Here is a 27964-nt window from a genome sequence, read left to right on the forward strand (position 1 = left end):
AACCTTACCGTAATGATAAACAACCAGTAAACCTGTCTGCTCTATGCTGCTTCATGGTCTTACCCCCCCCCCCCCCCTCACTATCACCCCCCCTCTCTAACATCCCTCTCTCTTCTTCCCTTCTTTCCTTTTCCGTCCGGTCCTACACCAAAGATTTTCAAACATGATTGAAATTAATAAAGTTTGGCCTCAATTACAAAAGGGGTTTCTTCAGACATACCTTTGGTTTGTCTGAAGATTCATAACCCCTCTTGTTAAAGTAAAATATGTCCAACACAAGAGCCCCTCAGTTCTCATCTGTCTGCCCAGATGTTGGACAGGACAAGTTGGAAAAAAAAAAAAAAAAGTATTTGGTCCCTAAGAGCTCTCTGTTTACATAATCTCCTGCTAGCTTACAGCTCTTCACACTCCCAAGCTAACAATACCGGTGCAGCAAATGTGACGATATTGAACCTTGCTTTGTGCACTGGTTCACAGTCATGTTGGGAGAGGAAAGGCCCACTCCAGACCGTTCCCACAAGGTTGGGAGCATGGAATTGTCCAAAATATTTTGGTATCCTGAAGTATTCAAAGTTCTTTTCACTGGAACAAAGGGGCTAAGCCCAAGAACAACCCCACACCATAATTCCTTCACCACTAAAATTCACACTCTGCACAATGCAGTCTAAAATGTACAGTTCTCCTCATGCTTTGTACCGTTATCTGTACATTTAATAAAGTTAACTGTACAGTTATCCTCCTGCTGCGCCTCAGTCAACTCTGAACTGTATGTGTGTATTGTTGTATGTCTGATCTTGCCGGGTTGTACTGGAACAAATTTGGAATGTCAGTGTAAAAGCTGTGCATATGACAATAAAAGGATTCTGATTCTGATTTTCCATCCGACAATCTGATGGACAAGTCTGGGTTTGGAGGTTCCCAGGAGAACATTTCAGACTGCATTATGCAGAGTGTGAATTTTGGTGGTGAAGGCTTGGCCGTGGAAACCCATTCCATGAAGCTCTCTGCGTTCTGTTCTTGGGCTAATCTGAAGGTCACATGAAGTTTGGAGCTCTGTAGCGATTGACTGTGCAGAAAGTCAGCGATGTCTTTGCACTAAACACTTCAGCATCCACTGACCCCTCTCCGTCATTTTAAGTGGCCTACCACTTCATGGCTGAGTTGCTGACAATTTAGTTAGGAGCGAGGAAGTTTCACGACTGGATTTGTTGCACAGGTTGCATCCTTTGACAGTTCCACGCTGGAATTCACTGAGCTCCTGAGAGCGGCCCATTCTTTCACAAATGTTTGTGCCTGTGTGCTTGAGTTTATACACCTGTGACCAGGCCAAGTGATTAGGAACACTGATTCTGATCATTTGGATGAGTGAGCGAATACTTTTTGTAATATAGCGTATGTCCAAAGGTTGGTCTTTAATATTCTACTATTTTTTCTGTGTTCCTGCAGCAGCTAACCAGAGGGAAACACTCCAGTCTCCATTCCATCTGAAGGAAGAACCAAAAGCTGAGGAGGCACCAAGTCCGAGACCATCCTCACGGTCTCACAACCAGGCTCAACCGAGCTTTCCTGCTTCCTTCTGCCAGGACGGGGCTGCAGCAGCCACAGAGCGGCCAGGGTCGCTGAAAACAAGAGAAGGAAGCCCCATCGCTAAAAATAGCTTGCTTAGCCAGGATATCAACGTGAAGGTGGCTTCTGAGCTCCTAATAAAGCTTTCAGGTAATGGTTTACATTTATCTATGTTTTGTGCAATGGAAAAAAATGGGCTTGGAAAAATATTCTGACTTTCGTTGCTAAATTTGTAATTTTTCTATTTATAGAGAAAGCTCTTCAAATGTGGGAGATGGCTTTTCTCAGAAATACAACAGAAGAATTGTACATTTGTATATTTAAGTGGAAGACTTAAAGTATTCTGAATTGCAGAAATATTTACTTTACAGTTTACTGTTAGGTAAACTGCAGCTTTTCCATTTTGCTCTACATTGCCAAACAATAACCTTAGACACTCAGGGTTTTCCTGTCATTTTTTTTCTTTCCAGTTTCTTGCAGAGAGGGTTAACCCATGGCCTTTTCTGTATTGTGTTTGATTGTGTTTTTCAATTCAGATTTAACGTACACATTCTGTGGCAGATGGTCTAAAATACAACAGTTTATAGAATCAGCTTGACGTATTAGCGAAATTTAACAGTGAAGTAAATGCTTAGCCTAGTTTTTTATTATTTAAAAAAAAAATCACATTCAACATTGAAACACCAGGTTAAGTTCAAGTGTGTCATGTGTTTATCCACCGTGGGCTGCTGGAGAGCATGTTTCATGTAGTCAAGAATGAAAAAGGCTGAAGTACAGTATGTGTCAGAGTACACTAATGTGCTTTTTCTCTCTTTATAGAATTGTTAACATCAATGCCATAGTACTTCATTTTCAAAAATAAATCATGGCTGTGACAGCTGGCTAGTAGGACTACTTATTTGACAAATAAGGATGAATTAGACACCTGTTTTTGTGTCGGCGCTATATGCTACAACTGCGTTATTAAAATGCATTTTGTTGTAGGTTTGGGGCGAATGTGCATCCGCGGCACTGAAAAACTCAACGCAAATGGCAATCTGATATTGGTGCAGTGGGGCGGTGCTCCGTCTATGGCTCTTCATCCTGTGCCAGCATGAGCATGCTTGACAGACACCTCACACACCGTTTGCTATTGTTCTCTCTGGGTGGACTGGTGTTCACAGTGACTCATGCTGGCTGGTAGCTCTGTGGTAGTACACGTGTGCTGCTCCGCTGCCTGCCCCCAGGTCACATTTTTCTCTGTGAGTGTGCACTTGTGTGTGTGTGTGTGTGTTTGAGAAAGGTAGAAGAGACATATATTCCTAATGCAAAACACTAACTTATGAGGATAGGGGGTGATATTGATAGAATGCTGAGGAAAACATGAAACCCTGTTTTTTTTAATCATGTCTGTGGTTTTTCATGCTCTGCTTTTTTGCTCCATCAATCCCCCCCACTTGTTTTTTTTTTTTTCCTTTGTGCCAGTTTTTTTGGTGCTAAAGCAGCATGGCGAGTATTTACCCCCTCCTATTACTTACATTAGCTCTGCTGGTTTGACCCAGGTTTGGGAAAGATGCTGCAGCGTTCACTTATCCTGCAGCTCCCTCTGCCCCCTCAAACACTCATCTGAGTGCAGTGCCGTCCATTGCCATGGCAACAATGGGGGCGTTGGATTGAGAGGGCTGTCTGGAGTGACAGCCTTGACAAGAGCCTGGACCCTGAAATGACCCTAGAAGGGAGGGGTGGGGGGCAATAGGGAGGGGGGAGGGGCGGGGAGAAGCAGGAAAGGTCAAAGCCGTTATAGTCATGTGTGATTACAGTCATGAGGTTCAAGGGCACAACACTATAACCTTTCAAAGTCCTCTGTTAAAGGTTAGCCACAGTTAGAGTTCTTGTATGGGGAAAAGAAAGAGTTTAAATTTATTGTTTATTGTTGATTTTTTTTTGTTGCATTTTAGTCAGTGTCATTGTTCATTTTATAATATGGAAACACAGCAAACTGAAACTGAAAAGCAAAATCTGCTTCTCATCGTCAACCATGCTGCTTCAACCCTGCTGTCGGACAGTAGGAGCAAGAAGGGTTGTCATAATTATGCCCATTGTGCTGTAACATGGGTTGCATCAGCCCTTTAACTAGGTCACTACCCCCCCTATCACCACCTCTCCCTCCACTTCCCTCTTTCTTATCAAACATTTGTTGGTGGTGTTGTGCCGCCTTGCAAGTCCTGCCTCCCCCACATCTGTTTAAAACCAGGCTGCTGGCGTCTGGGGGCTAATTACGCCGGGCTAAATAGTCCCTGGCGCCAGCAGCTAACGTGTCCTAGCAGATGGGCATTGGTGTTGCAGGGCAAGGGGAACATGGCGTCACAGGAAGAGAGGGTGGGGGAGGGGTGCAGGTCCCTAGGTGGTGCCCTGGCAGACTGGCATCGTGCGGGTAACAGCCGTGCTACCCACTCACCATCCAGCCACCCTTCTATAGGTGTGAAATCACACTTTGTACTCACTTAACTCCCGTTTAGATAGCCTGGTTTAGGTCCTTTAGATTATGGTTGACGAATCTGAAGCAGAACAAGCATGAAATCAAAGTAACATTTTGAAATGATGACATGCTTTTTAGAGCTTAGTGTCTTGAAATTCTGCTCGATGTGCACAGTCAACACAAGCAAAGAAGCGTCTGTCTTCCACTGATTTACATTCACATGTGGACCTAAAAGAATCCGTGTAGTGTGTTAATCCATAACCTTGGCAGAAAAGTTCATGAATGCACTTAAATTTGTTATTCGGTATATTTCTACCCCACTATGTGCTGTATAGCTTTAAAAAAGCACTTAAAGCACTTACCAACATTGTACCCGCAATTTTAAACTGGTACTTACAATTCACAACAGTGTTTACAAATGCCTTATGTATATTGTTTTACTATAGGGAGAAATTAAGCCCATTTGCTTCCTCTTTTTGCCAGTGCTGCATTTGTGTATTTGCATCTGTTTTAATATAATAAAAATAATTGATCATCCTCAAATAATTCTTATTTTCCTGGTGGATGATATGCCATTTATGCAGCACTGCTCATCACGCCACACACCATTTAAGCAGCCCAACATTCTAATTCACAACTTTGCCATCATTGTGCGGAATTACCTCACGTTAAGCTCTGCACTGCTCTGACAGTGTCCTCTCCATGACCCCTCAGATTGGCCGCTCGCTGACCTCTCTTACTCCTGCCGGAGTCTGTACCTTCTGTCTCGCTTGCTCTTCATCACTTCCTGATGAAAAAAGATGCAAACAAACTTTCTGTGTGTTTTATTATGTTTGGTTTCAGGGCATGAAGGTTAGGATGATACACATATAGTGTCAATCAATTGCCCTTTTTTTCCTCACCTTTTTTATGGGGATAAGGTTACATGACAAACCATCAACTGCCTTACATTGACTCCAACTTTGGTCTATTTTTTGTTTGCTTTGCGTTGGTTTACTTGATTAGGGCAGTGTGTGTCTCCTTTATCAATCACACTGCTCCAGAGTCAGATGTAGCTGCAGTTTGGTACCGATGGAAGGCTTAACCACTAAGTGCTAGCTGGTCCAGGATCAATTGTAGCAGCAGCTGTCTGTGAAGTCTGCAGGCAAGGCTGCTGTGGCTCCCACATGACATGCAGCCTCCACACTGCAGCCTTTGAAGCGCATGAACTCTTCACCCCTGTCTGAGCAGGTCGACTAGAGAGCAGCAGAATAGAGAGATTGAGAGTAAGGGATGGGGGCTGGGATGGAGAGAGATGTGGAATAACAGAGCAGGGAGAGGGAAAGACCAGGATAACGGGAGGGGGAGAGGTGGAGAGTTGTCATTTAAGCTCTGGCCAACTCTCATCCTCCTGTCCTCCCCCAGCTCCTCTTTCTCATTCTGCTGTCTTCTTTTCCATCTTACCCTCGGGTGATCTTTTTCTAGCACTCCGGCAATTCTTTCCTTATCTTTGCTCTTCCTCTTCGTCTCTCCTCCGTCTTCCTCACAGCTTGTCATTTCAAGAACTTGTTTCACTTATTTAGAGTGGTACAATTTTTTTATTTTCAGCAGTGCATCACTAAATATGTGGGGTAGGTTTATTGAAACCTGAGCATATCTATAACGGGATGAACCTGGATTTTCTTTTAGCAACTTTTGGCTGTCAGATCATTATGCAACTTTGTCTCATTCAACCTAAATTTAACCTTAAATCCTGATGTGTTACAGGGAACTGAAACAAAAACATGAATGAATCCAACCAAATCGTTAAGAAGTTCACCGTTCTTGCCAGAATTGGTATTGACCATTTGAAGCCTATTTTTGAGCCAAACTCACTGAACAACCACTAACTTTGGATTTTTCTTGAACAACCAGAGCAACATGGCGGTACATTTTGGGATTAGGTTTGCATTTTAATTTAAGAAAATCCTGAACTTCCCCTAAAAACAAGACAACAAAGAATGATGATACAATGTTCTGGTACAAATATGTCTTTATGATATTAATGAACAAGATAAAACTAGTTTGACTGTATTGATTTGTATTTATTAGCTTGTTTCAATAGTGTGAGTTAGGATGTCAGACAAACTTTAAATAATTGTTTCGATGCAAGACAAAATACAATAAATAGAAATCTAATAATGGGTATGACAAAAACCTAGTCCAGTTAAGTATTGTAGGAACCGGGGATGCCACAATTCTCCGTTTAAAACAAAGCGATATGTTACACCATTTAACTCAATCAGAAAGTGAATTATTCCATTCCTACTGCATACCAGGATGTTTACATTGAAAGTGTCAAACATGTTCTGCCAAATTTAAGAGAGATTTATAATTCATTGTTTTATTACATTACACACGGCTTAGTACAAGTCAATGAAACTTTTTTATTCACTTTAACTTGCTTACTGGCAAATTAAAAAAAGATTTTTCAGAATTTTAATTTTGTTGGTTATGGTTTTGTAATGCTCGAGTCATACAGCGAAAACAAAACCATGACTCAAAAACCGAGGTTTGGACCAAATTGTGGGGAAAGTGAATCCTATATATCGTCCCAAGTAGGAAGAGTTCAGAAAGGTAAACTTTAAATGGGTTTGGACTTCGGAAGTGGGTTTTAAAAAATGATTTTAGGAGGAGCTGGAGCAGTTAAGTAAGCCAAGGAACCAAACATTATTGTAAAGAGAAAGGCGTGTGCATCTTATTACAACTCACACACTGCAAGCTACTCTACACAAAGCAGATTATGCGACCTTATGGCAGCAGATGTATCACAGAGGAGGCCTCTGCTCTTTAGTGGGTGACACGTGCAGAACCAGACAGACAGACTGGGAGGCTACTTCTCTGTGGGTCATGGTCATGACCCTTTAAAAAAAAAAAGACCCAGCTATTGTTAAGGTTTAAACAATGTTATGTTTTCTCACTTTTTATTCTATCTAACAGGTGAACTTCTGTACTGCACTGCTTTAGTTTGGCTTTTTTGTAACCAGATCTCTCTGTAAGGAAGCTAAGATGTTTCTCCAGCTTCTGGGAGCTCAGGTTCATTCAGCCTTTTAGCACATCGAGATGTGTTGTTTTTTTGTAGAACGGCAGCTTTCTCTGCCTCTGTCGCTAGGGTGGCGACCCACCGATGGAAGCCGCCGTGTCCCCTGGTTGACCCTTACAGTGCAGTGAACAAGCTCCACCCCTTCACCCTTCTCTCACTCCGCTGCTCCATCAGCCTCTCCTAGGTTACTCGGCCAACTCATGCCACCTGATTAAGGGATTAGTGGGCCTGATGGTTGTCAGTTCCCCCCACCCCCATGCTGGTTACTACCAATAAACCAGGCACCTGGCTCTCAGATTGGGTACAAGTGGGTGGTTAGCATGGATTCATAAATAAAAGCACAATCCTATATGTTAAGGAGATTCTTTTATCTTTAATAAATCTTTTTTTTCCAGAGTAATTTCACAGATGAGTGACGAACAGACAAAGAAGGGTGGCACAGTCGCAGCGTTTCGGTCACCCCCCACCCCCCTTCTGTCTAACCTCCTTCTGGCCCTCCCCCTGCTCCCCATGCCCTGCCAAGTTCATATACTCCCTAATCACGCTGAGACGTAATGTCCGCCACACTGTATTAGCCCCACTGCTTTGTGGTGCTCCTGTTTGTCGTCACACCGAGACTCTGGCTTCTGCCATCACGCTGGTCAGAGATCAGCTGAAGACGTCCCGTTTACCGCTTCCTCCTTTAGCCTCTGGTCTTTTGTTTCCTTTATGTTACGTTATACAGCTCTACAGAAGAATTTCCTCAAATCAAAGTCTCAGAAATGTAGTCACTGAGATTCTTTTGGAAGAAAACATCTTTTTTCTTTTTTCAATACCGTAGTTTTCAGGATTTACACTGCAGTTTACAGTGTTTGTTTAAAATCCACAGACAGAATGAGATGACGTTTTGGTGCAGATGAGTCTGGGACATTCCTAACAACTGTCGTCTCTTGAATATTTTTAGCTCACTTACTATTTGAACTTGTAAGAGAAGTAAGCCAATGACTGTTTTTCACGCTGTTTACCGTTGTTGGTGTGTTAAAAAAAAAATCAATTTTCATACGGTCAAACAGATTTTTCTTTTACCCCTATGGATGCATCAAAGTGTTTTCGCTACCTTTTAATGTTTGCTTCAGTGAACACACATAAGCTGCTGGAGCCATCATCCAAGAAACATCATGACCTCCCAGTAACCTCCTGCTCTAGAAACCTCCCAGATAAACCTTTCTCATCCCTCTTTCTGTTTTTTTCTGCCTGGATTTTAAAATTTGACATTTTCTTCCATCCTTAAAAAAACCTAAAGATGCTTAATTTAGTTGTCAGTGGGAATTTGCCTTGCAAAATGTTTGGTTTTATTTAGGTTAGAAATGTATTCATTAAAATCTCAGTAAACATTCGCAAAAGTTAAAAAAAAATTTTTTTTTGTCTTTTGAGCTCACTTAAAATATGATATTTGGTAAAATGGATTTAAAATGAATAGAGTACATTTATTTTAAAAGAAATTCAGAGAAAGATCAGAAGCTAACAAAGCACTTGTTAATTGTTCTAAATCTTTTCGAGTCGGGGGAATGTGGATTCAAGTAAACATTTTACCGAGCATCGTAAAAATGTCAATTATTAATGAACTACAGTACATGTAGGAGGGAACTCCTCCGTCTCTGCGCCCTTCACCTCTCCAGTATCACACGTCCCTCTTTGGTTCTTTTACATTTAGTTACATTTATGTTTGCCCATGATGTACATTGTCAAAAGACCATGTTGCTCTCAGGGACAAGATGTCTTCATGATCACGCCGAGGTGACTGCATTAAAGCATCTGCACCCAAACACGACGCCCAAACAAATGACACGCCCACTGTGTCTATCGATAAACAAAACAGAACACAGTTTTTACATAAACCTATGCTGTCAAACAACAAACAAATCAAAGTAGTCAAGATTCATCGAAAAATATCCCACTGGCACAGACAGTACAAAAGCTGCTGACATCCTACTTTTTTCTTTTTTGTCCATTTTCTCGTGATAACAGCATCTACCTGTCTTTTCATTTTTTTTTTCTCTTGATAACATCTATTTCTACAAGACAGTATTTCCCATCAGCACTGAAAATCCTCTCCTTGTAGACACGCCCACGCAGTGTTGCCGGGCCAAACTTCTCAACTGACCATGGCTGATTTGGACTTTGTTTATGACAAACAAAATACACACAATCTCCGCTTTTTAGACCACAGTTAAAGTCATCAATTATTAATTGATCAGTTGTTCTGGTGTTTGACATTTTCTCTATTGATCAACTTTGTTTTGCTGCGGATTGTAGAAAAAGAAAAAAGTATATTCTTCGTTATCTCATTATCACAAGATAATGAAATTTGTAATTTGTGATAAAGACATCTACTTATTATTATGAGAATAAAAGAAGTTGTTTTCCCTTGATAATGTGATAGTAGACATATATTGTTATCACAAGAAAACATACGATATTAAGCAAGGTAGGCCATTCGTGGATTCCTTGCAAAACATCTACATATTTTGTTTCTTATTTGTTTACTTTTAAATACGTTTAAATAAAGCTTTGAATTTATAGTAGTGCTTTTACATTATAGGTGTTAATTTAATGTTTAATGAGCTCCTTTAAGATGCGCTCTGATTTCATAAATCTATATTAATATGTCAGGTGCATCTCTTACATAATATTTTTCATGATACTAGGACATCTTTGCATGTTATTAGATATATATTTATGCATAAAGATTTACCAAAAGATTCAGGCTGTTCATATATATATATATATATATATATATATATATATATATATATATATATATATATATATATATATATATATATATATATATATATATATATATATATATATATATATATATATATATATATATATAAAAATGGTCTTTTTTCAAGCATTACTGCACCTATATACTGGGGAATGTTTACCTAACAGGGACAAAGCAGCTACACTGGACTATCTATAGCAAATGCATCTTGGGGATAGCAGTGGTTTTCCTGGGATACACCTTTTCACCTATTCAAGTGAACCAGTGTTCTACCAAGTAGAGCAGAAAAACCTGTAATTAATTGTTGTTATGATTTAGTATATGAGACCTGACACAAAAAAGAAGCCAGTGGGGGAAAAAGCTATACTGCCTGAAAATGCACCACACAGTTCAATCCAACTTAGCACAAAATTAACACCATAATATTAATATGGACATTTACCAGTGATGGAGTGACTCCTTTTATTTATTTATTTGTTTATTTTTTACAAGATTTGCAAATAGAAGTAGCACTACTACAATGTTTTCATTTTATTCCTAAACAAACATCCCAAAATAATTGTGTGTTGAGGTAAGGGCAGTAAAGAGGGCAATAACACATAATGCAGGGAGATGAAAAATATGATACATTTGTCTGTCTTACCCAAAGTGCCCTTTAATCTTTGCTTCTTTATGCAACAGCTGATTACCTATTTGTCCTCAAACTGTAATTTAAATAAAAGCATCTGAGAGGATTAGAGGGGAACTCACTCTGATTAGATGGGTGAACAAAAGCAACTACAACTCAACCGAAACTTTACTTTTTAAATTTTCTCATACAGAATATAAAAGAAATCGTTTTTGAAATACTTATTTGGTTATTTTTTAGCAATCACTGTATGTCATAACAATACAACTGTAGTAATCTTTTACAATTCTTTGGGTTAAATAAAGTGCATTTCTTTAATTAGACTTTACATGTCTCCTTTCCCAGAGAACAACAAGGATGCCCAGTACCAGAAGGTGAAGGTCAAGGTCAAGGTGAAGGCGGAGCCCATGGAGGTGGACCCACCCCCTGCGGAACTCACCTCGCCTGGATCTCACCTGCTCCCCTTCAGCACTTTAGGGGCGAGCGAGAAGAATGAGCCAATGAGCAGCCTTCCTGACACGCTGGCCTGTAACCAGAAAGATCTCTTCTCCCAAGACATATCAGTCAAGATGGCATCTGAACTGCTGTTCAAACTATCAGGTTTGTTTTCCTGAGACACCTGCATCTACGACAGACACCGCACTGGGATAGCACCATGCCTCCTTTATGTGTGTTAAAGCACTATCCCTTAACACGGTGCTCGAAACACTTTGTAATAGTGAACCACAAAACCAACATATTTCCATCCTCCCGCAGCATTTACCTGTAAGTGAGGCAGCAGACAGCTGTTTATATGGCTAGATTCAAACATAGCTTAAAGGTGGATGTATTGTTCCCCAGAGGGGAGTACATAAGTGTTTGTAAGTGTGTGATGGTGTATGCATGTGTTCAGGCTGTATGTTCATCCAGCAGCCGATTTGCTTCACTAAAATGCCACACAGACAAACAGGCTTGTGTCAAACTGCTTTTTCTTTTTTTTTTTTGCTTCTTCTCTTGTTCCCGCATATCTTCACAAATTCACACATTGACAGTTTTTCTGTCCCACACTGTCTTCTGCGCACACCTTTACACACTCGCACAAGGCCCCACGGGTAGTGGTGTCTCCGCAAATGCCCCTTCTTCCCTCCTCCCTCGCTCTGTTCTCTCATTCTCTCTTCTCTCCCTAGACTCGTTTTCAGACATGCCAGCTCAAGCACACTTGGCTGCACATGCTCTTCCCCTTCCCTTCCCCTCCCTCCCTTTACATTTTTCCTTTGCGGCATCTCCATGGTAACGTGGAAAGAGACCTCTGTCCTTGGCGAGCACTGTGACAGAGTGGGGTGTTTTGGGTACGGGGGGTAGCGGCAACGGTGGCATGCGGTGCGGGGCAAAGTATAAGGCGAATGGAGAGGGCAGTAGGGGCACACAATATGCCCACCCAAGGAGCCCAGGGCATCACTGGCCTGGCGTCAGCGACAATCACTCCCTTTAGAACGTGTTTGAATGCGAAGGGAGGTTTGAACAGAGAGTGCTGCTGTCACACAATGAGCAATCAATATGAATTACCCAGAGCAGTAGGACCTCAGAGACACATCAGCAGCAAGGTCGCTGTGAACACTGAGATGATTGCAGCTTTGAAATTCACTTCAGTAGATCGCCTTGAAACTCACACATACGGCTTCACCGTGTTCTTGAGTAGTGCTTCATGCTACTGAACAACGACTACCCGGAATCTGCGCTCCAGTTGTGACTGAGTTCCACCGTTTTCTTACTTTATCTAATACTAGAAGATTACTTTCAGCGACATGGTCAAACTGTGATGTTGCAGGAACCCTAATCTAAAACGAGTATCTTAAACATTTAATTGAAAAGTCTGTTCACCACCTCATTTCATCCACCTCTCACATGCTTTTATATGAAATAAAATGGTAAAACTTGTACTGACTGGTTGATGGTTTTCAGTATTTATAATCAGTTATTACATTTAATTGGTAAATTTAAAAAAGGGAAAACGTTTTGAAAATTTGACTTTAGGGAGAGAGAAATCCAGAATACCAGCCAGCCACAGTTTAGTAGACAGGTACATCTAACCTTTGTTCTATGCACAAGGTCTTTTAGCATCCTACAAGGTGCCTCTTTTTCACCTTTTAATTTAGAACTTGTTATTATATCCATCAAGCGCTGTTCCTCAGTCATACATGCGTGAATAAAAGGATTGGTTTTTGTGTGGGTTCAGTGTCTTGCATTTTCGAACCTGTGAGGAAGCTGTAAATCAGAACATCAACCTTTCACTAGAAGGAACTACGGCATTCTACTTAAGGTCCAGGCTGGATAATTGACCAAAAGTAATCGGTTTAGCGTTTGACAAGTCTATTTTCTTCCCAATAGATTTGTTTATATTCACATTTACTGGCTCATAAAGGTTTTCTATTCATTTGTATTCTATTTTAGAGGTAGATACCTGCTGTTAAAAAGTATATTCATAACTGTTGAAGTAAAGAGACTTTAATTTTTTCCTGGTTGCTTTGACACACCTTATGAGCGTTTAGCTGAGTAAGTTGAGAAGTTACTTCAGACTCTTATTCAAAGGTTTTCATTTTACCATACAGACATACAGCTATTCATCTAAAAAGTCTGTTGCTGAGTTCAAAGATCAAGTTGTTCAATCACTTGAAGAGAAGAACGGAGTGTTTATCTTTGTACATGTTTTGAAATGTTTGAAAACATTGGAATTGCGAGAAAGATGTCTGCATTTTACCCCATTGACTGTACATGACAACTGGACTGAGTGACATCCTCACCTCACGTTCCAAACAGGAAGTGTCCACTGGCTCCAAGAAGCTAAAATCCCATAGACTCCTGTTGAGAAATAATCAGATATTACTAAGTCATTATTTTTGTCAGAATAACTATTCTTGCTCTGCTATTTTTTTTATGTGATTTTTCTAACCTTAATTGTTTATTCCTGATATTTTATTCTGTAGTGCAAGTTATTCAGTTTATAAACTGGCCAATCATATGTCTCAATTAAAGCATTTGGTCTCACATTGAACATTTAAAACGTTTGATTGACAGATTCTCCTAAGCCCACTTTACGTGGTAGAGATGTGGATGTCCTACACGCTCACTCCTGATTGGCGAGAGTGGTTGTCATAGAAACGATGAATGACTCAGACAGATTAAGACCAATCACGGCTTTCTGACATTGCCTTGCTCCAACATGTCAGGGTCCATATTGCCAAAAAATGACGATTGAATTGACTTCATTACGCTAGCGGTGATGTCACACTCACTCTGTCCTGTTCTGTTATGCAGTCAATGATTTTAACGGTAATTAAAAGTTCTCTCTACCCATCAGCCCCCACTGTGAAGCATCCAGGAAGTGGGTTTAGCTAACCAGTTACAGAGACACTGTGATGTTCACCACATGCTAACGTATTACTGACAGTAGTTCACTGGATTTTTATTGTTGTTTTTTCAGAAAAGGTCAGTAAAGCAAACAACCACAAAGACAGTAACATGGTGGGAATACACAGGTAAGGGCCCTGTATACTTTCATAATCAGCATCTTTTCGATCAGTGAAGCTTCTTGGTTTGAGTACATGAGAGTTCCCCGTGTCTCTGTTTCAGTCCGTTCCTGGACGAGTGCTTCAGACAATCACCCTTTAACTCTCGCTCCAAGAGCTCCTCCCCCGCAGAGGCCAGCTCCTCTACCAGGGTACTTTTTCACGGTAAGGCTCTTCTTGCACACACAAATATTAAGGAGCTTTGACATATGCTGAGGCACAAAGACAATAATGATGCTCCTGTTGTGTAATGCCTGGTTGGTTAAGAGAAAATATTGATAAATATTTGTTTTTCTATTATTTATATCATTTCCTGTCTTTTTGTGACAGCGATTATACAGTTTTTAGGTCAATATCTTGACAAAAGAATTCGCCAAATGGATTTAATGTAGTTTAAAACTACATTTGAAAGGACACAGCAGGAAACACTTAAACAAATATTGGAGCTTGGAAATAAGTAATTCAGAATAGATTCTAATAGAGAAGTCAGCAGGCAGTGCAGTGGTTGTGAGAGCTGTCCTGTTGCACATTAAACCTCAGCGTGGAGTTCACATGTTCTCCCTGTTCAGGCGTGGGTTTGTTCAGTTCCTCCCACAGTGTAAAACATGCACATCAGACTGATTGGAGAATGGAAACCATTCATATGAGACTGTGTGAGCTTATCAGGTTGTGCGTCTTTGTTAGCCTCTGTCATGAACAGACCATGCGTTGGTCACCCAGTGACAGCTGGTTAAAAAGTTTTACAATTGCTAAAAAAAAGAAGTTTAAAAATTATGCAACAAAACAATACAGGTGCTAAAAACAATAACTTCTCTGGAGGTTTCTTTAAAAATTGGCCAAAATTCTAAGTCAGAGTAGTTCTGTGTGTTTACAAATGCTCCTTCTACAATGAATGTGAATGCCCTGATTAAATTACTTTAATCAAAGTACCATGTATTTATTACTTTCCTTCTCTCTACTTTCCTTAAAATCTCACATATTCCCCAAACCTGCAGGCTCTGCCCAGGGCGTCCCCTTGTCTCACACTCATCCCTGGCATCCCAGAACTTCCCTTCATGCCTCTTTGACAGTTTCAGATCAGAGGTTAATTAGCTTGTGCCAGCTTTGCCTCTCCCTCTGCCGGTTAATAAAAATCTGATTGGCTTCTCTGTGTCAAGAGTGCCCTAAAAGATAATTCACCCAGGTCTTCCTCTAGTGTGTTTAAGCTTCACATCCAACCTCTGCCACCTTATTCCTCTTTTGCTTATCTTTTGTTATACTCGCTCGTTTGTGTCACTGTTGATGCTTATTTTTTTTCTTCTTACTGTTCACCCCCCCCCCTTTGCTTCTTTTATCATCACCTGAACTAAATGTGGTGCAGCTCTGAGCGACACAATGGTCAAATGGGTCCAATTAGCACTTACAAGTGGAGTTAAAATAGATGAATAAAGTTAACCCCACTGCCTTTATGAGAGCACAAAACCTGTTTTAATGTAAGAGGAGTATTACTACAGCTTGTCTGATTGGACATTTTTTATAACTGTTTCTAAATATTTGTAGGTTTAATAGAAACGAGGGAAAAATTACTTTCATTGTTTGTCTTTTTTTTTGTTTCTTGGTTGGGGGTTTTTTAGGGAGAAAAGAATAGTGAATCAGGAATTAGTGTGATTTGAGTTTTTGTTTCATATATAAAACATGCTTCATTTCCGTCTTCCTGTCCTTCTCCTTGACTCTGAACAGCCGTAATTTAAAATTGAAGCGCCTCAAAAACGCCAGACACTTTAATTTCTTTTAGTCACAAGTGTGTGTCTGCTGGGTCGCGCCTTCTAGTCACTCCTACGTCAAGAAGCAGTTGCAGCGGAAAACTTCCCTGCTGTGCGTCCTGATGTTGTCTGAGCCCAGAAAGAGGACTTGAACACACCGCGAAGACAGCAACGACCCACAAACGCGTCTACAAGAAATGTGCTGGCACAGGAAGAGCTAACTTTGTAGAGTACGAAAGGTTCCTCAGTCTGCATGTCAGTCAGGCTTTTGGCACATTAAGTGCTACATTTCGGTCGAAATACTTGCTGTTTCAACTTATTTAACGTTGAGCCTTTATATCAGCCTTTTTCCAACTTTTGTCTTGTAATTTTATTTTTACATTTCGACTTTACTTCTAGCATTCTATTCATCCATCCATTTTTTTAACCCGCTTTATCCCTTTCTGAGTCACAGGGTCGCTAGAGCCTGTCCCGGCTGCTATTCGGGAAGGCGGGGGTATCTAATTCAATTTATGCTTTTTAAATTAGCATTCTAACAAACTGTTCAACTAGTGTGGCTTTTTTCCCCGCTCTAATTTAGGATGTAGCGATTATATTAGCAATATTCACGTTCTTAAGGTTTATTTGACTATTCCAGCAATAGTAAGGAAGAAGTTTTCGATAATTGTCAAATCAGACATTTTTCTCTCAGAAAAAGGTCATGTTTTTGAATATTCTCCAATTTTTTCAACTGATGGTTTGATTTAAGGCCTTATTTTCTGTTTTACTTTTTGTCCCCTAAAGCAATTAGGCTGTCATCCAAACTTACTTGCTAGTCAGACTATTTGCATCAAGTTTAAGGGGAAAACCTCTCAAAGGTACAAAGTTTAAACTGAATACCTAAAATGACTTTATGAAAAAAAAGAGCTGCTGAGCCCAGATTCATGCTAATTCAGGTCAGAGAGCCTTTAATCCAAACTCACTTCAGTTTTTTTAGCATGCCTCTGGATGTTGCTTCTTCGTCTGCATGAACGTTGGGCGTAGAACCTCAAATGCTCGTTCCTTTCAACTCTTTTACATAGTTGCATGTCAGTTTTGCTGCACGTATTCACCATTTTTTCCTTTACATCACCCCCTAAATAATATTTAGGATAAATCTCAAAGCAGCAGCAAAGACTGCAGAGCAGAAATATGGTCACCAGCTGATTTAAGTTCAATATTGACACCATAACATTTTTGACTTTTTGAATAATGCCCTATTTTTAATCAAATTAAAAAACTCATTTCAATTTCAATTTAAATCAAAACAATGAAAAGGTTGTATTTATTCCTGTTTAGCTTTTATTTCTTATGACAAAAACTCTTTTAATCAAGAACACTTTAAATACCTAGTTGTATGTTGGTTTGGGCTCACCTCAAATGTGCCTCATCTCACGTTAGAACCTGCATAGATCTTGCTGTGATAATTAAAAACAATTGCACACTTATCTTACTAGTTTGCATTTAAAGGGCAAAGATCCAATTAAGCATGTTCGACAGAATCAGGATGAATGCTCAAGGTTGTGTGAGTCAGTGCAACAACAGCTGAATGTCTCCTCTCACCGCCATCTGTTCTGTAATGCCAGAAAACAGGATTTTCTTTTCCCTATGAAGGTATTCAGCCCCTCCGAAATACCACATCAATCCACTGTGCGGGGAAGTCATTTAAGAATCCTTCTCCCTTTCCATTGTTTGTACTTAGACAAGGTTTGGTCAAGGTCAGTGTGTGCAGCCTGAATAAATATACTGTAGACACTAAATAAAAGTCTTGCCTTTGTTTATAAAAGTTGTTGAGCACTGCGGTGAAATGAAATGCAGGTTTTCCCCTTTTGAATGACCCCGTTCTCTGTTCAATTGCTGAGTTTTTAATTGAAAGCACCTGTAAATGCTCCTTCTTTGACATGTTTTGTCAGAAGGGAGGGCGGACAGCAGGGAGAACGACAGTGGTGCCGTACAATTAAGTCTTCAGACAAAAAGACTGCTGCTGCAGGCACTTAACATTAAGAATGCGTTTAGTCGGCATCCCACCTGCAGGCCAGATAAGGAACATCTTCCAAATGCGAGCGAGCTGAAGCCAGACCTGTCATTGGCAAATGAACGCATAGTCAGTGCTTCAGCTGCTTTACTGAAACTCATTCTTAATTCTTTTCTTTATTCACATCTGCGAGGTCTGAAAGAATAAAACACAAATATTTAGCTTCTGGATATATGACATTTTAAAAGATAATATGCAGTGAAATGGTTTAAAGACCCACTTTGTTTTTTGTGTTTTGAACATGTTCTTGTGGCATTTTTCTCTCATGATGGAGGACATATATAAAAGACTTTAAGATCAAAACTGCCTTTCTGATTTTTTTTTCTTTATTCAAATTGTTGTGAATCAGGAGCAGGCAAAAAATAACATTTAAAAAGATGGTATTTGTTCCGTAGAAGCTACAATCGGCGGGTCATGAGCTCCCTGCTCCACTCCATTCTGATGTGTCCACTTGTAGACAAATAGATCCATGTACATCTTTGTTTTTCTTGTCTGAGCTGACATGTGGCGCGAAACTGTATGCCTGGATAGCTCAGACATTGCTCGCCATTTTTGTTGCACCGCATTGTTAGGTTGGGGTTGTGACAGGCTGTAACTTAGTGGGAGAGCATGTAAACAGAGAGCTCTCAGTTAGTAATGGGACCATCACTCCACAAAGACTATGTCCTAGAAAACTACACAGGTATTTTGATTTTTGGTTAATTATAAAAAGCATGCTTTGTGCATTATTGATAGACCAAAAATCTCACTATTATATAATCCTAACTTAGTGCTGGCAGATCATGTGACACCCCTCACTTTTACTGAAAAACTGCTTTTACATTACATGATTTGGGGATCAAAAAGTGGCTCAGATTATTAACAGATTACTGAGGAAAGTCCCACTTCAATCATCTTTTGATGTATTTTAGAAGTGTTCCCAGTGATCTTTACTCATAATTATACAATTTTTAGCTAAAATAAAAATAAAAACCTGTAACTTGCTAGGACATTGTTTCTGCAGAGCGGCAGTAGAGTTTTGCCTCTAAGTTGTGGGTGGAACTGTAGACGTGGAGAAAGCCCTCTCCAACTTCCTGTCATCCATCTTTTGACATGCTCTCCCATAACTTAACATCACCAATGCAACAAAAATTGCGAGCAGTATTGGAGCCATCCAGTCGTTCAGCTTTGAGCCAGATACCAGCTCGGATAAGGAAAAGGAAGACGTCAATGGATCTATTTGGATGAATCGAAATGGAGCGGAGAAAGGAGCTTGTGGCAATCCAAATCTTTTTTTGCATCTTTATAATAAAATACTCAGAACTGCAGTTTTAATCTAAATTGTCTTTATATGTCCTCCATCCTCAGAAAATGTCACTAGAACATGTTAAAAACACCCAAAAAATTGATTTTTACTGGAGTGGGTCTTTAAAGAAATATATTTTAAAAAAAATAGCCTCAATTTGTCCATTTTTCTCTACTCACTTTGTTCAAGCAATAGGTTTCTAGGGCATCACTGGGAAAAGGCAGGATACACCCTGGAGAGTTTGTCTGTCAATGTCAATCACACAGTCTCTCTTAATACCAATTTAGAGTCTCCAAATGACCTCAGAAATCTTTTTGGAGTTTGGAAGAAAGGCATAGTGAGCGGAGAGAACCTACACATGCAAACTCCATGGAGAAGCCAGTATCTTCCCTTCTGTAAAGTAACCGTCTCGCCCGAAAAAACCCTTACACCGGGCTAAGCCTCTTTGAATATCAAATTAGATTTTAGTCACTGCAGCGCAACGCGTTTGGTCCACACGCAGCCAGCAGGACTCTAGTGTCATCAGTCAGTGGTGTGTCTGTGGCTCACCCCAGTCTGTGTGTGCCTCAGACTCTGAGAAGGACGACGGGGAGCCAGGAAACGGGATCTCCCAGTGGCGGCTGCACGAGCAGCTCTTCCCCTGTCCCGTGTGCGGCAAGGTGTTTGGTAGACAACAGACCCTGTCCAGGCATCTGTCTTTACACACAGGTAAACAACCACACCAACACACATCTGCATGCGCGGGAAATGTTTCCTTCTTGGCCAATGTATATACATAGTGCTCATGTTTGTGTTTGCACCGGCCCCAGTAAATAAATAAAGTTGACCGGACTAGATTACCCCTCCTTTAAAGAGATTACCGCCATGATTAGTCCCACTGGGAAAACTGCCCGTCTAATTACCCCGTTAGAAGGATGCCTCTCACAGCGTCAATACACACACAGACACACACACACACTCACAAGCGCTTGCAGTTCTGACGCTGCTATAACTGTTACCTTTTCTCTCACGTTTAAAGACACGCTCCTCCCTCGTGACCTGATTATTTTAAATTTTTTATTCCAAACTTTTAACCCCATCACACTCTTCCGGCATCCTTCTCCGTCCTTTTTTGGCTCCAGAACAAACTGTCTGCGCAACAAATAAAAACAATAACCTCTGGACTGGAAATTAACAGCATTCCTGAGATTCTAGCCTAGTTCACTGAATGCACAAATAAGAGACTTGTGTACCAAATGCCCTCGCACAATGGGACATGCTCTCACATTTAGCAACACACACACACCATCTGAGAGTGTTGGCTGTGAACAGCTTGGCCAAACCACAGAGAGCAGAAGAGGGGGCATATGTCAGTGTGATGGTCTTTTTGGTTTCCCCGGTGACATAAAGGTTGCCTGGCTTCATGTCCTTGGGGCAAATGGTGTATGTGTTCGTACATGTGTGTTTGAAGGGGGAGGAAGGGAGGGGGCGCATCAGAGAAGATGTGTTGTTCTGATCATTTGTTTTTTTTTTTTTTTTTTGGGAGGCAATGTGAAAAAAAAAGTGTGCCTTTGACTCTAAACTTTTTCCACAAAAGGACAGTACTAAAAACTTCTACAATTAGGTCATTCTACTCTTTAGATGAACAGAATTGAAATTTTAGGAGCTAGTTTTACTTTTAACAAATATAAGCACAACTGCATGGAAAACTTCTTGCGCTACCTTCACACTGCCCTCGTCAATGCGCGTTAAAGCGGCCACCTCCTATGTAATTTCGTGTTTTGGGCTTCCGCGTTCAAAACTCGTGTTCACGTGTAGCTATATAAGTTTTGCGACCCAAATGCACGTTAGAAGTTAAACCAGTTGAACTTTGACCAATCGGGGACTCGGATTTGGGAATGAATGTATGGATTTGTTTTAGCCGGTGAACCCAGACACGGCATATTTGTTATTGGAATAAAGATAAACCAAGGGCACTCTCCTGAAATGATGGTAATCCATATTTGCCATTGCAAGGATACTTACAATGAACCCAAGTGTTTCCATTTTGTGCCCAAATTGTGGGAATTGTACTGCTTCGTTATTTCTCAATCTACCTACTGTAGGTCGCAGAAGTGCCACTAATTAGTAGAAAAAGAAAATGGTGTTCACACGTGTCCAGTGTGAACACAATGAGCTTAATGAGCATATCAAACATCCGGTGTGTGCGTAGCTTCAGACTTATTCTACTTTTTCATATTTTAAAAATCTTTGCGGCACTACTCTCTGAGAAATCATTTAAAAGTTTAAAAGTTCTGAAGTTAGCCTCATCCTCTACACCCCCCTATTCTTTTCTTTTTCCACCACTCTGTGGTAGATGTCCATGTTGAACGGTCCAACAGATAACCAAGTTAATCCGTTTTAACAGACGCCCTCACATTTGGTCGTGAAAAGTACGGAGAAGTTCACGTTCTTCGGTTTGACTCCAATGCTGGAGGGTGTTCCATGGCGACAAAACAAAGCCCCCTCCACTAAGTTTAACAGTTAGAATTAGGCGTTAGTGCCAAATTGGTGTTAAGCTCTCGCCAAATGTGAAGAAAGGCATTGTGGCCAAAAATCTGCACTTCTGCTTTTGTTTGTCCAAATGACATCGTTCTGGACAAACACACCAACTTCCTGAGAAAATGAACGTTTGTTCATTTGTAACTTTTGTGTTTTATTTCCCTCCGTTTGTTCTCAGCCTGATAGACAAAAACCGGCATTCCTCTAAGATGATGGCTGCTCATCCATTCTGTGATCCTGAAAAATGGGTTTTAACTCTTTTACAGTTTTGTGGCGCCTCCAATAAATGACCCCCCCCCCCCCCCCCCCCCCCCAAAAAAAAAGGATGATTTGAAGCAGGAGGCTACAGCAATGATGTGTTACAGTAGTTAACTTCAACAAACCAAACAAAGCATCATCTGTGTTGGCGTACGCAGGAACCAGGGTCTTCTGTGCGTGGGTGTCATTGTGTTTCTTTCTTGTTGGTGTTTCTCACAGAAGAGAGGAAGTACAAGTGTCATCTGTGTCCGTACGCAGCCAAGTGCAGGGCTAACCTCAATCAACACCTGACCATCCATTCTGTCAAGCTGGTCAACACAGACGCCGAGCAAATTGTCAGCGCCGTTACAGCTGAGTCTGCTGAACGCAAGAACTACCCTTACTACTACAGGTGACCATCTAGACACAAACAGCCCTCGCTGACATTGCTGTTTTATTCCATTTTATTATGTGTTTGTGTTAAAAAGATCAAATTATATACATTTATACCTAACACTTTCTTTATTTACAGTAGCTAATCCTACACCAGTGCCTCAAATATTTAAGTTGCTAAAAAGACTTAGTTTTATAGTCAATACAAACTGTACAACTGTACAAATGATACATTTTTCTCTATGAAGAAGCGTTCAGTTGGACTTGTCAGTTACTGCAAGAGAAGAGTGAATGTTATTTTTCTATCCTCTTTCTCACAGTCTTCCTCTCTTCTCCTCTTGTTTCTCTGTCCAGCTGCCATGTGTGCGGCTTCCAGACGGAGCTGAACGCGCAGTTCGTCAGCCACATGTCGCTCCATGTGGACAAGGAGCAGTGGATGTTCTCACTTTGCTGCAGCACCTGCGACTACATCTGCATGGAGGAGAGCGACATGAAGAGCCACATCAGCGCTGGACATGCAGGTAGCCACGCTGTGTTTTTGTCAAAAAGCAGTTTGGCTCTGTGCAATCACATTAAGTGGAAAATGCCCCTATGGGCTGTGATTTCTGTCACTAGAAAACTTAAAGAAAAAGAAAGATACAGATAAATAAATTCAGAAATGATGGCTAAGTAGATAACTGAAACACAGAAACCTGGCGAAGCTTTTGAACAAATTCTCATGGGTGGACATTTTTGAAGGAATGTATTAATGCAGTTTAGTTATAGTTTCATTATTTTTATCTCTAAGCGGTTTAACAACCAGACAATTGACCTTAAACATTGTCTTCTGCGATAAAGTATACAGTTTAGTTGTGTCATAGAGAATTCATAAGCTCACAGTTCAGAGGGTAGCAGAGCTGGATCTAACCGGTGATCCTCCAATCGACTCTCTTCTGACTTTTGAAACTGCTGGACAATAGAAACAGTTTGGACTTTAAAAATAAAAGATAAAAAGCTTCATTTTGTTTATTGCTGGTGTTTGCTTCTTACTAAAACTCACTTTTGCTTCCTTTCTCATCTTGCTGCATTGTAAGCCCAACCCAGACAGTTGAGGGCTCTTAGACCACGGTGGCCTTGTTTGTCTGATAAGGTTGGCCCTTATCGTGCCTGAAGGGAGAAAAATCAATAGGCATTGGGGGGCCTTCAGAGACAAATTCAGTTTATGATGCCACTGTGGCCATCCTTAAAGTTTCTTGGCCTTGTCTTGCATTATCTCTGCCTCACATAAGATGTAAAAGAAACGTTAAAAGTGTCCAGCTCTGGACCGACCGATCCTGATCTGCAGCAAATACCACCCTGCTGGTTTTCCAGCGACCTCTGGCCTTACACTGTTTATTACCTGAATCACATGATTACAGGCACTGAACACACCTGATGCAGGTAATCAGCTGCAAGTATGGAAGAAAAGCTAAAAAAAAAAAACTATGGTGATAGATTACGAGTAACATGCTTGAACAATCCTGGTCCGTACTGTACCTGTGCTTCTTGTAAGGATTTAAATACATTTGACAGTCACATTCAATGACTAATGATGCCAGGAACACCATAAAATGCTGCTTATCCGCTAACAAATGTGGACACCTAAGAAAATAAAATAAAGAGGTAAGAAGGTTTTGGAAGTTAAATTAACCCTCAATGAAACACTGATCCCAGGGGTTACCATTTGCTTTTATTTTTGATTTTTTCCGTTTTTCCTAGAATGTCACCGGGAAGTCTTTGTCGTAGTTGTTCTTAACTGACGTCCCATTAAGCGCAGAAATGCGTCTTTTTTTCCGTGCCTAAAACCTTTTTCTAGAGCTGCTGGAAAGCCCATGCTGCGCGGGGCTCGTGTTTGTCCGCATTTGATTGAAGGCAATTATGAGCCTGCCATTACAGAATCATTTCCTCGTGCGGGAAAGCATATGCCCTGCATGTCCCCCACCTGGATATGAGTCTCACTTTTATGTGTGTGTGTGTGTGCCACTGCATTAAAAAGGGAGGTCAGGCGTTTCAGCAGGCTTTTCTCCCTCTGTTGACTCCCTTCAGAGCGAATGCCCTTTGTTGAGCTGTGCCTCCAGATACCCGCGCCATTTTAGCTTCTTCAGCCATGACCTGGGCTCCTCGGCCCTCCCTCCTGCCTCCTCCCCTTCTTATTCCCTCTCTCTTAACAGTGAATTGTGGACTTAGAGGAGAATCAATAAAAGCACGCTGAATCTTGATTGGACTGTCAGAGTTCCTCACTTGAGGCTGCCTGCTATTATTCTGCTTCTGTGCGTGCATGTTCAAAAATGTGGGGGTAAACAGAAATAGAGTTTACCAGCTAATGAAATATTGTTTTCATTTTGGTGAAAATGATACGGTTTCCTTCATTTCTGTTCTGAAGAATTAACTCTCTGCCTCTTTGTGCCCAGCTTTAAATTCAAGAAGTCCCCTCAGCGAGACCAAGAGCACCTCGTCGTCGCTCTCGGCCCTCAGTGACTCGCTCAACAGCTCGGAGGGCGGAGACATCACCCACGGTAATGAAGAACTCAAAAGTCTGCTAGCTCCGCCCTCCTCTGCAGGCAACCAGGCTGGCTCTGGAAGTCATCTGGGTTCAGGAACTGAAGACAAGTCAGACAAAGGCAAGTCAACGGAGAACTGTTGGAAGCAAGATGCTTTTCACCATTTGAAAAAATGTGGATTCCAGTTTTATTTTCTTATAAAATATTCTAATCAGGGTTGCATTGCCACAGCGAGACACTAAGTGAAAAACATGTGGTTCTCAAACCCATGAAGACTATAAAAAACTGTTGAATAACAAACAGAATCTGCAAAATGACCTGCATGATGCTATAAACTTAAAATATCTGCAGTAAAGCCTCTGCTTTTGAGCCTGAATTAGGTTAAGTTTGAATTCATTTGTAGAATAGATTTCTTATTCATTGGTAGCTTTAAGTATTATTTATTTATCATTCATTCAGCGTGATTGACTCAATCCTTTAACACAGGAGATGTCATCTAAAAAACACGCTCATTAACTCTTCAACCGTTAATGTGTTTTTACGAATCAGTTGATTCCAACATAGAGAAAATTGACTTTCCAAATAAATGCTTTGTAAGGTTGTACAACACTTCACCACTAACACAGTGTTTCATCGTGGCGCAAAGGTGGGCTTTTTCCCCCGCTTTAGAATCAGCTAGAAATACATGAATGGGGTAAACGGTTGGAGAGTTGTCAAAGCTGTGCTGTGCAGGTTGGATCATCAGGCCAAAACAGCTTCACCCCCCATGTGGAGTAACGTCAAGAGAGTCCTCTAACATCCACTCTGCTCTCTTCCGTTCCCTCCAGGTTTTGAGTGCGTCTTCTGCAATTTTGTGTGCAAGACGCGTAGCATGTACGAGCGGCATCTCCAGATCCACCTCATCACGCGAATGTTTGAATGTGACGTTTGCCACAAGTTCCTCAAGACGCCCGAGCAGCTGCTGGAGCACAAGAAGTGCCACACGGTCCCTTCAGGAGGGCTCAAGTAAGGAAAGCAAGTACAGGCAGAGGTTCCTAACTCCACCGGTCCTTCCTCTCACCCATCCTTTCAGTTCCAGAAGCAGCAGCACAGCAGTACATCTACATCTACACCTACACCGGGGCTGTAAGGGCCAGCATATTGAAATTCGGACGTGTTTTTGTTGTTGTTACTAGAAAGTTGTCAAATAAACTGGGAGCTGTTAGTATCAGCTCCTACAGTGTCAGGTGTAAAGTGGGATTTCATAGACAGTAGCCCATATGTGCGGTCAAATCGGAGCTATTCTTAGCGACGGGGCTTCAATCAGTTATCCTTACTTTTATGTTCATTATCTGCTGCCAGCGAATAAAACGACACAAGATGTAGTTCTGCTGCTCAACAGCTTCTCTTGGCAAAGGAGAACTTATTAGTCCGTGGGTCTGCAGAGGCTTTTGTGAGCAGAAGGGACAGTGGGAACGAGATGGAAATGGGCTACCCCGAGGGGTCTGTTGTTTCTCTGCCCACAACTATTAGCAATGCCAAAGAGAGATATCTGAGAGAATCTGCAGTCCAGAAAGTTCTTTTACCCCTCTCAGACGAACCCCGAGAATAGCATATAATATAGCTGATTTTCAAAAGGAAAAAAACAGTGGTACATGGAGAGCCACCTGTTCTCATAGTAATCCTGCTGGATGTGAGTCCGTTTCTGGTCCACTACACCTGAACCAGCAGCAAGTGGGAGAGGGTTACACCTGATTTACACTGGTCCGTCTGTGGTGGGTCTCCCTTGGGTTCCGTGGAGAGTCCGTCTCACGACAATAACTTAGTTTAAATTGCCTCCATTGCGTCTCTGGTCCATCATGGTTTGTCCTGCCAACCCCATGTCCAGTAGTTCATCCCACTGTCCCTGCTCATGGCCGTCTATGCTCGTGGCTGCTTTGTCAGCAGATCTCCGACTTTTTCCTAATCATTTTGTGTAAAATTTGGTCTTTTTAACATCCAAAGCTTGGCAATGAGGCCCCACCCCCTCTCCTTCTTCACTGAGCCCCATCGTAAAATGCTTGCTTTGTGTCAGAAATTATGTTATGGTTTCATACTTCCAAAGTTAAACTTTCCTCGTCCATGGCAAAAAAACTACAACGATGTTATCCGCAGGCGACATGCAGGCGATGTCAAAGTTCCGATTGATTAATGACTATTCTTTGTGTCAATGCAAGGGAGACGCACCGCAAACGGACCAATGGAAATCCTGCTTTAGCTGGAAGAAAAGCAGGGTGGTAGCTCCCAAATGGTAGGGTTGGAGACCACTGATAATAAAATGGCCTGGCCCAAATAAAAGCTAGACAAGACAATAATGTAGACAGACTTGAAGCCCATTGTTGTTTTGTGATACAATTCTGGACCATTTGAGCTTAAACAGAGTCTGTATCCACTCCAGAAACATTTAGACATTTGAAAACCTTCCACACACAAAGGGAATTGGAAACATTTTAACAAACAAACCACAGACATTTTGTCAGGGTTATACTTAATGGATACAAGTCATGTTTATTTTTATTGTTTTTGTTTCGTTTAAAAGTCCTTCACATACCTCCAGTCGTTGCATGCAGAGAGCCATTCAGCACCATTATGACTGCCCATTATGACTGCCGCCTCATCATGTCATGAACAAAAAAGTGTGTGTTGTGCACATTGTTTCTGTGCAGCCATCAGTGGAGCCGTCTTGCTGTGGGGTGGGGGCATTTCACTGAAAATAAGTAGATTGAGGTGTCCTTACTTTAGCCTTATGCTACGCTCACACCGGGCAGTCGGAAAAGGCTCGGTTTGAAATGTTAAAGTGGTGCAAATCTTGCTCCGGCCTTTTCCTTTAATATATGTTTTCCGACATATGGAAGTCGGTGTCAAATGATTCCGGCCGGACACAAACCACATTTATTCACTTCTCCTCCGCAATCAATGTTCGAAAGGTTGGCACTTCCTTGAATAAATAAGGACGCCATCCATACATCACTGCCAAATCCGACTCCCTGATAAGTCAAAGTTCAACCAGGTTTAACTTTAAACGGGCGTTCAGTGGATGCACGTTTCGTTCGTACAGTGCAAAAATAGTTATAGAATGAACATATGAGTTAAAATCGCAAAGGTCCAAATGTACGTCTGGTCACATAGACTTTTCATTAAAGTTACACTTGAGCGCGTGTTGCTGAGG

At 41.2% G+C, this 27964-nt stretch overlaps 1 protein-coding gene across 1 annotated transcript in view; it reads left to right on the forward strand.

Moving 5' to 3' along the window:
* The window catches only part of LOC101173608 (zinc finger protein 827), a 70533-nt gene that overhangs the window by 36845 nt on the left and 5724 nt on the right, over positions 1-27964 (forward strand). Inside the window, exons 5-13 of the mRNA XM_023957617.2 lie at positions 1447-1716; positions 10829-11083; positions 13944-13998; positions 14093-14193; positions 19679-19816; positions 22106-22277; positions 22613-22779; positions 24688-24897; positions 25605-25782. Coding sequence (XP_023813385.2) covers positions 1447-1716; positions 10829-11083; positions 13944-13998; positions 14093-14193; positions 19679-19816; positions 22106-22277; positions 22613-22779; positions 24688-24897; positions 25605-25782 — 1546 coding nt within the window. The remainder of the gene's footprint in view (positions 1-1446; positions 1717-10828; positions 11084-13943; positions 13999-14092; positions 14194-19678; positions 19817-22105; positions 22278-22612; positions 22780-24687; positions 24898-25604; positions 25783-27964) is intronic.

Source organism: Oryzias latipes (genome assembly GCF_053564925.1).
Source record: "Oryzias latipes strain Hd-rR chromosome 1 unlocalized genomic scaffold, Olatipes_Hd-rR_3.1 chr1_Y".
Taxonomy (NCBI): domain Eukaryota; kingdom Metazoa; phylum Chordata; class Actinopteri; order Beloniformes; family Adrianichthyidae; genus Oryzias; species Oryzias latipes.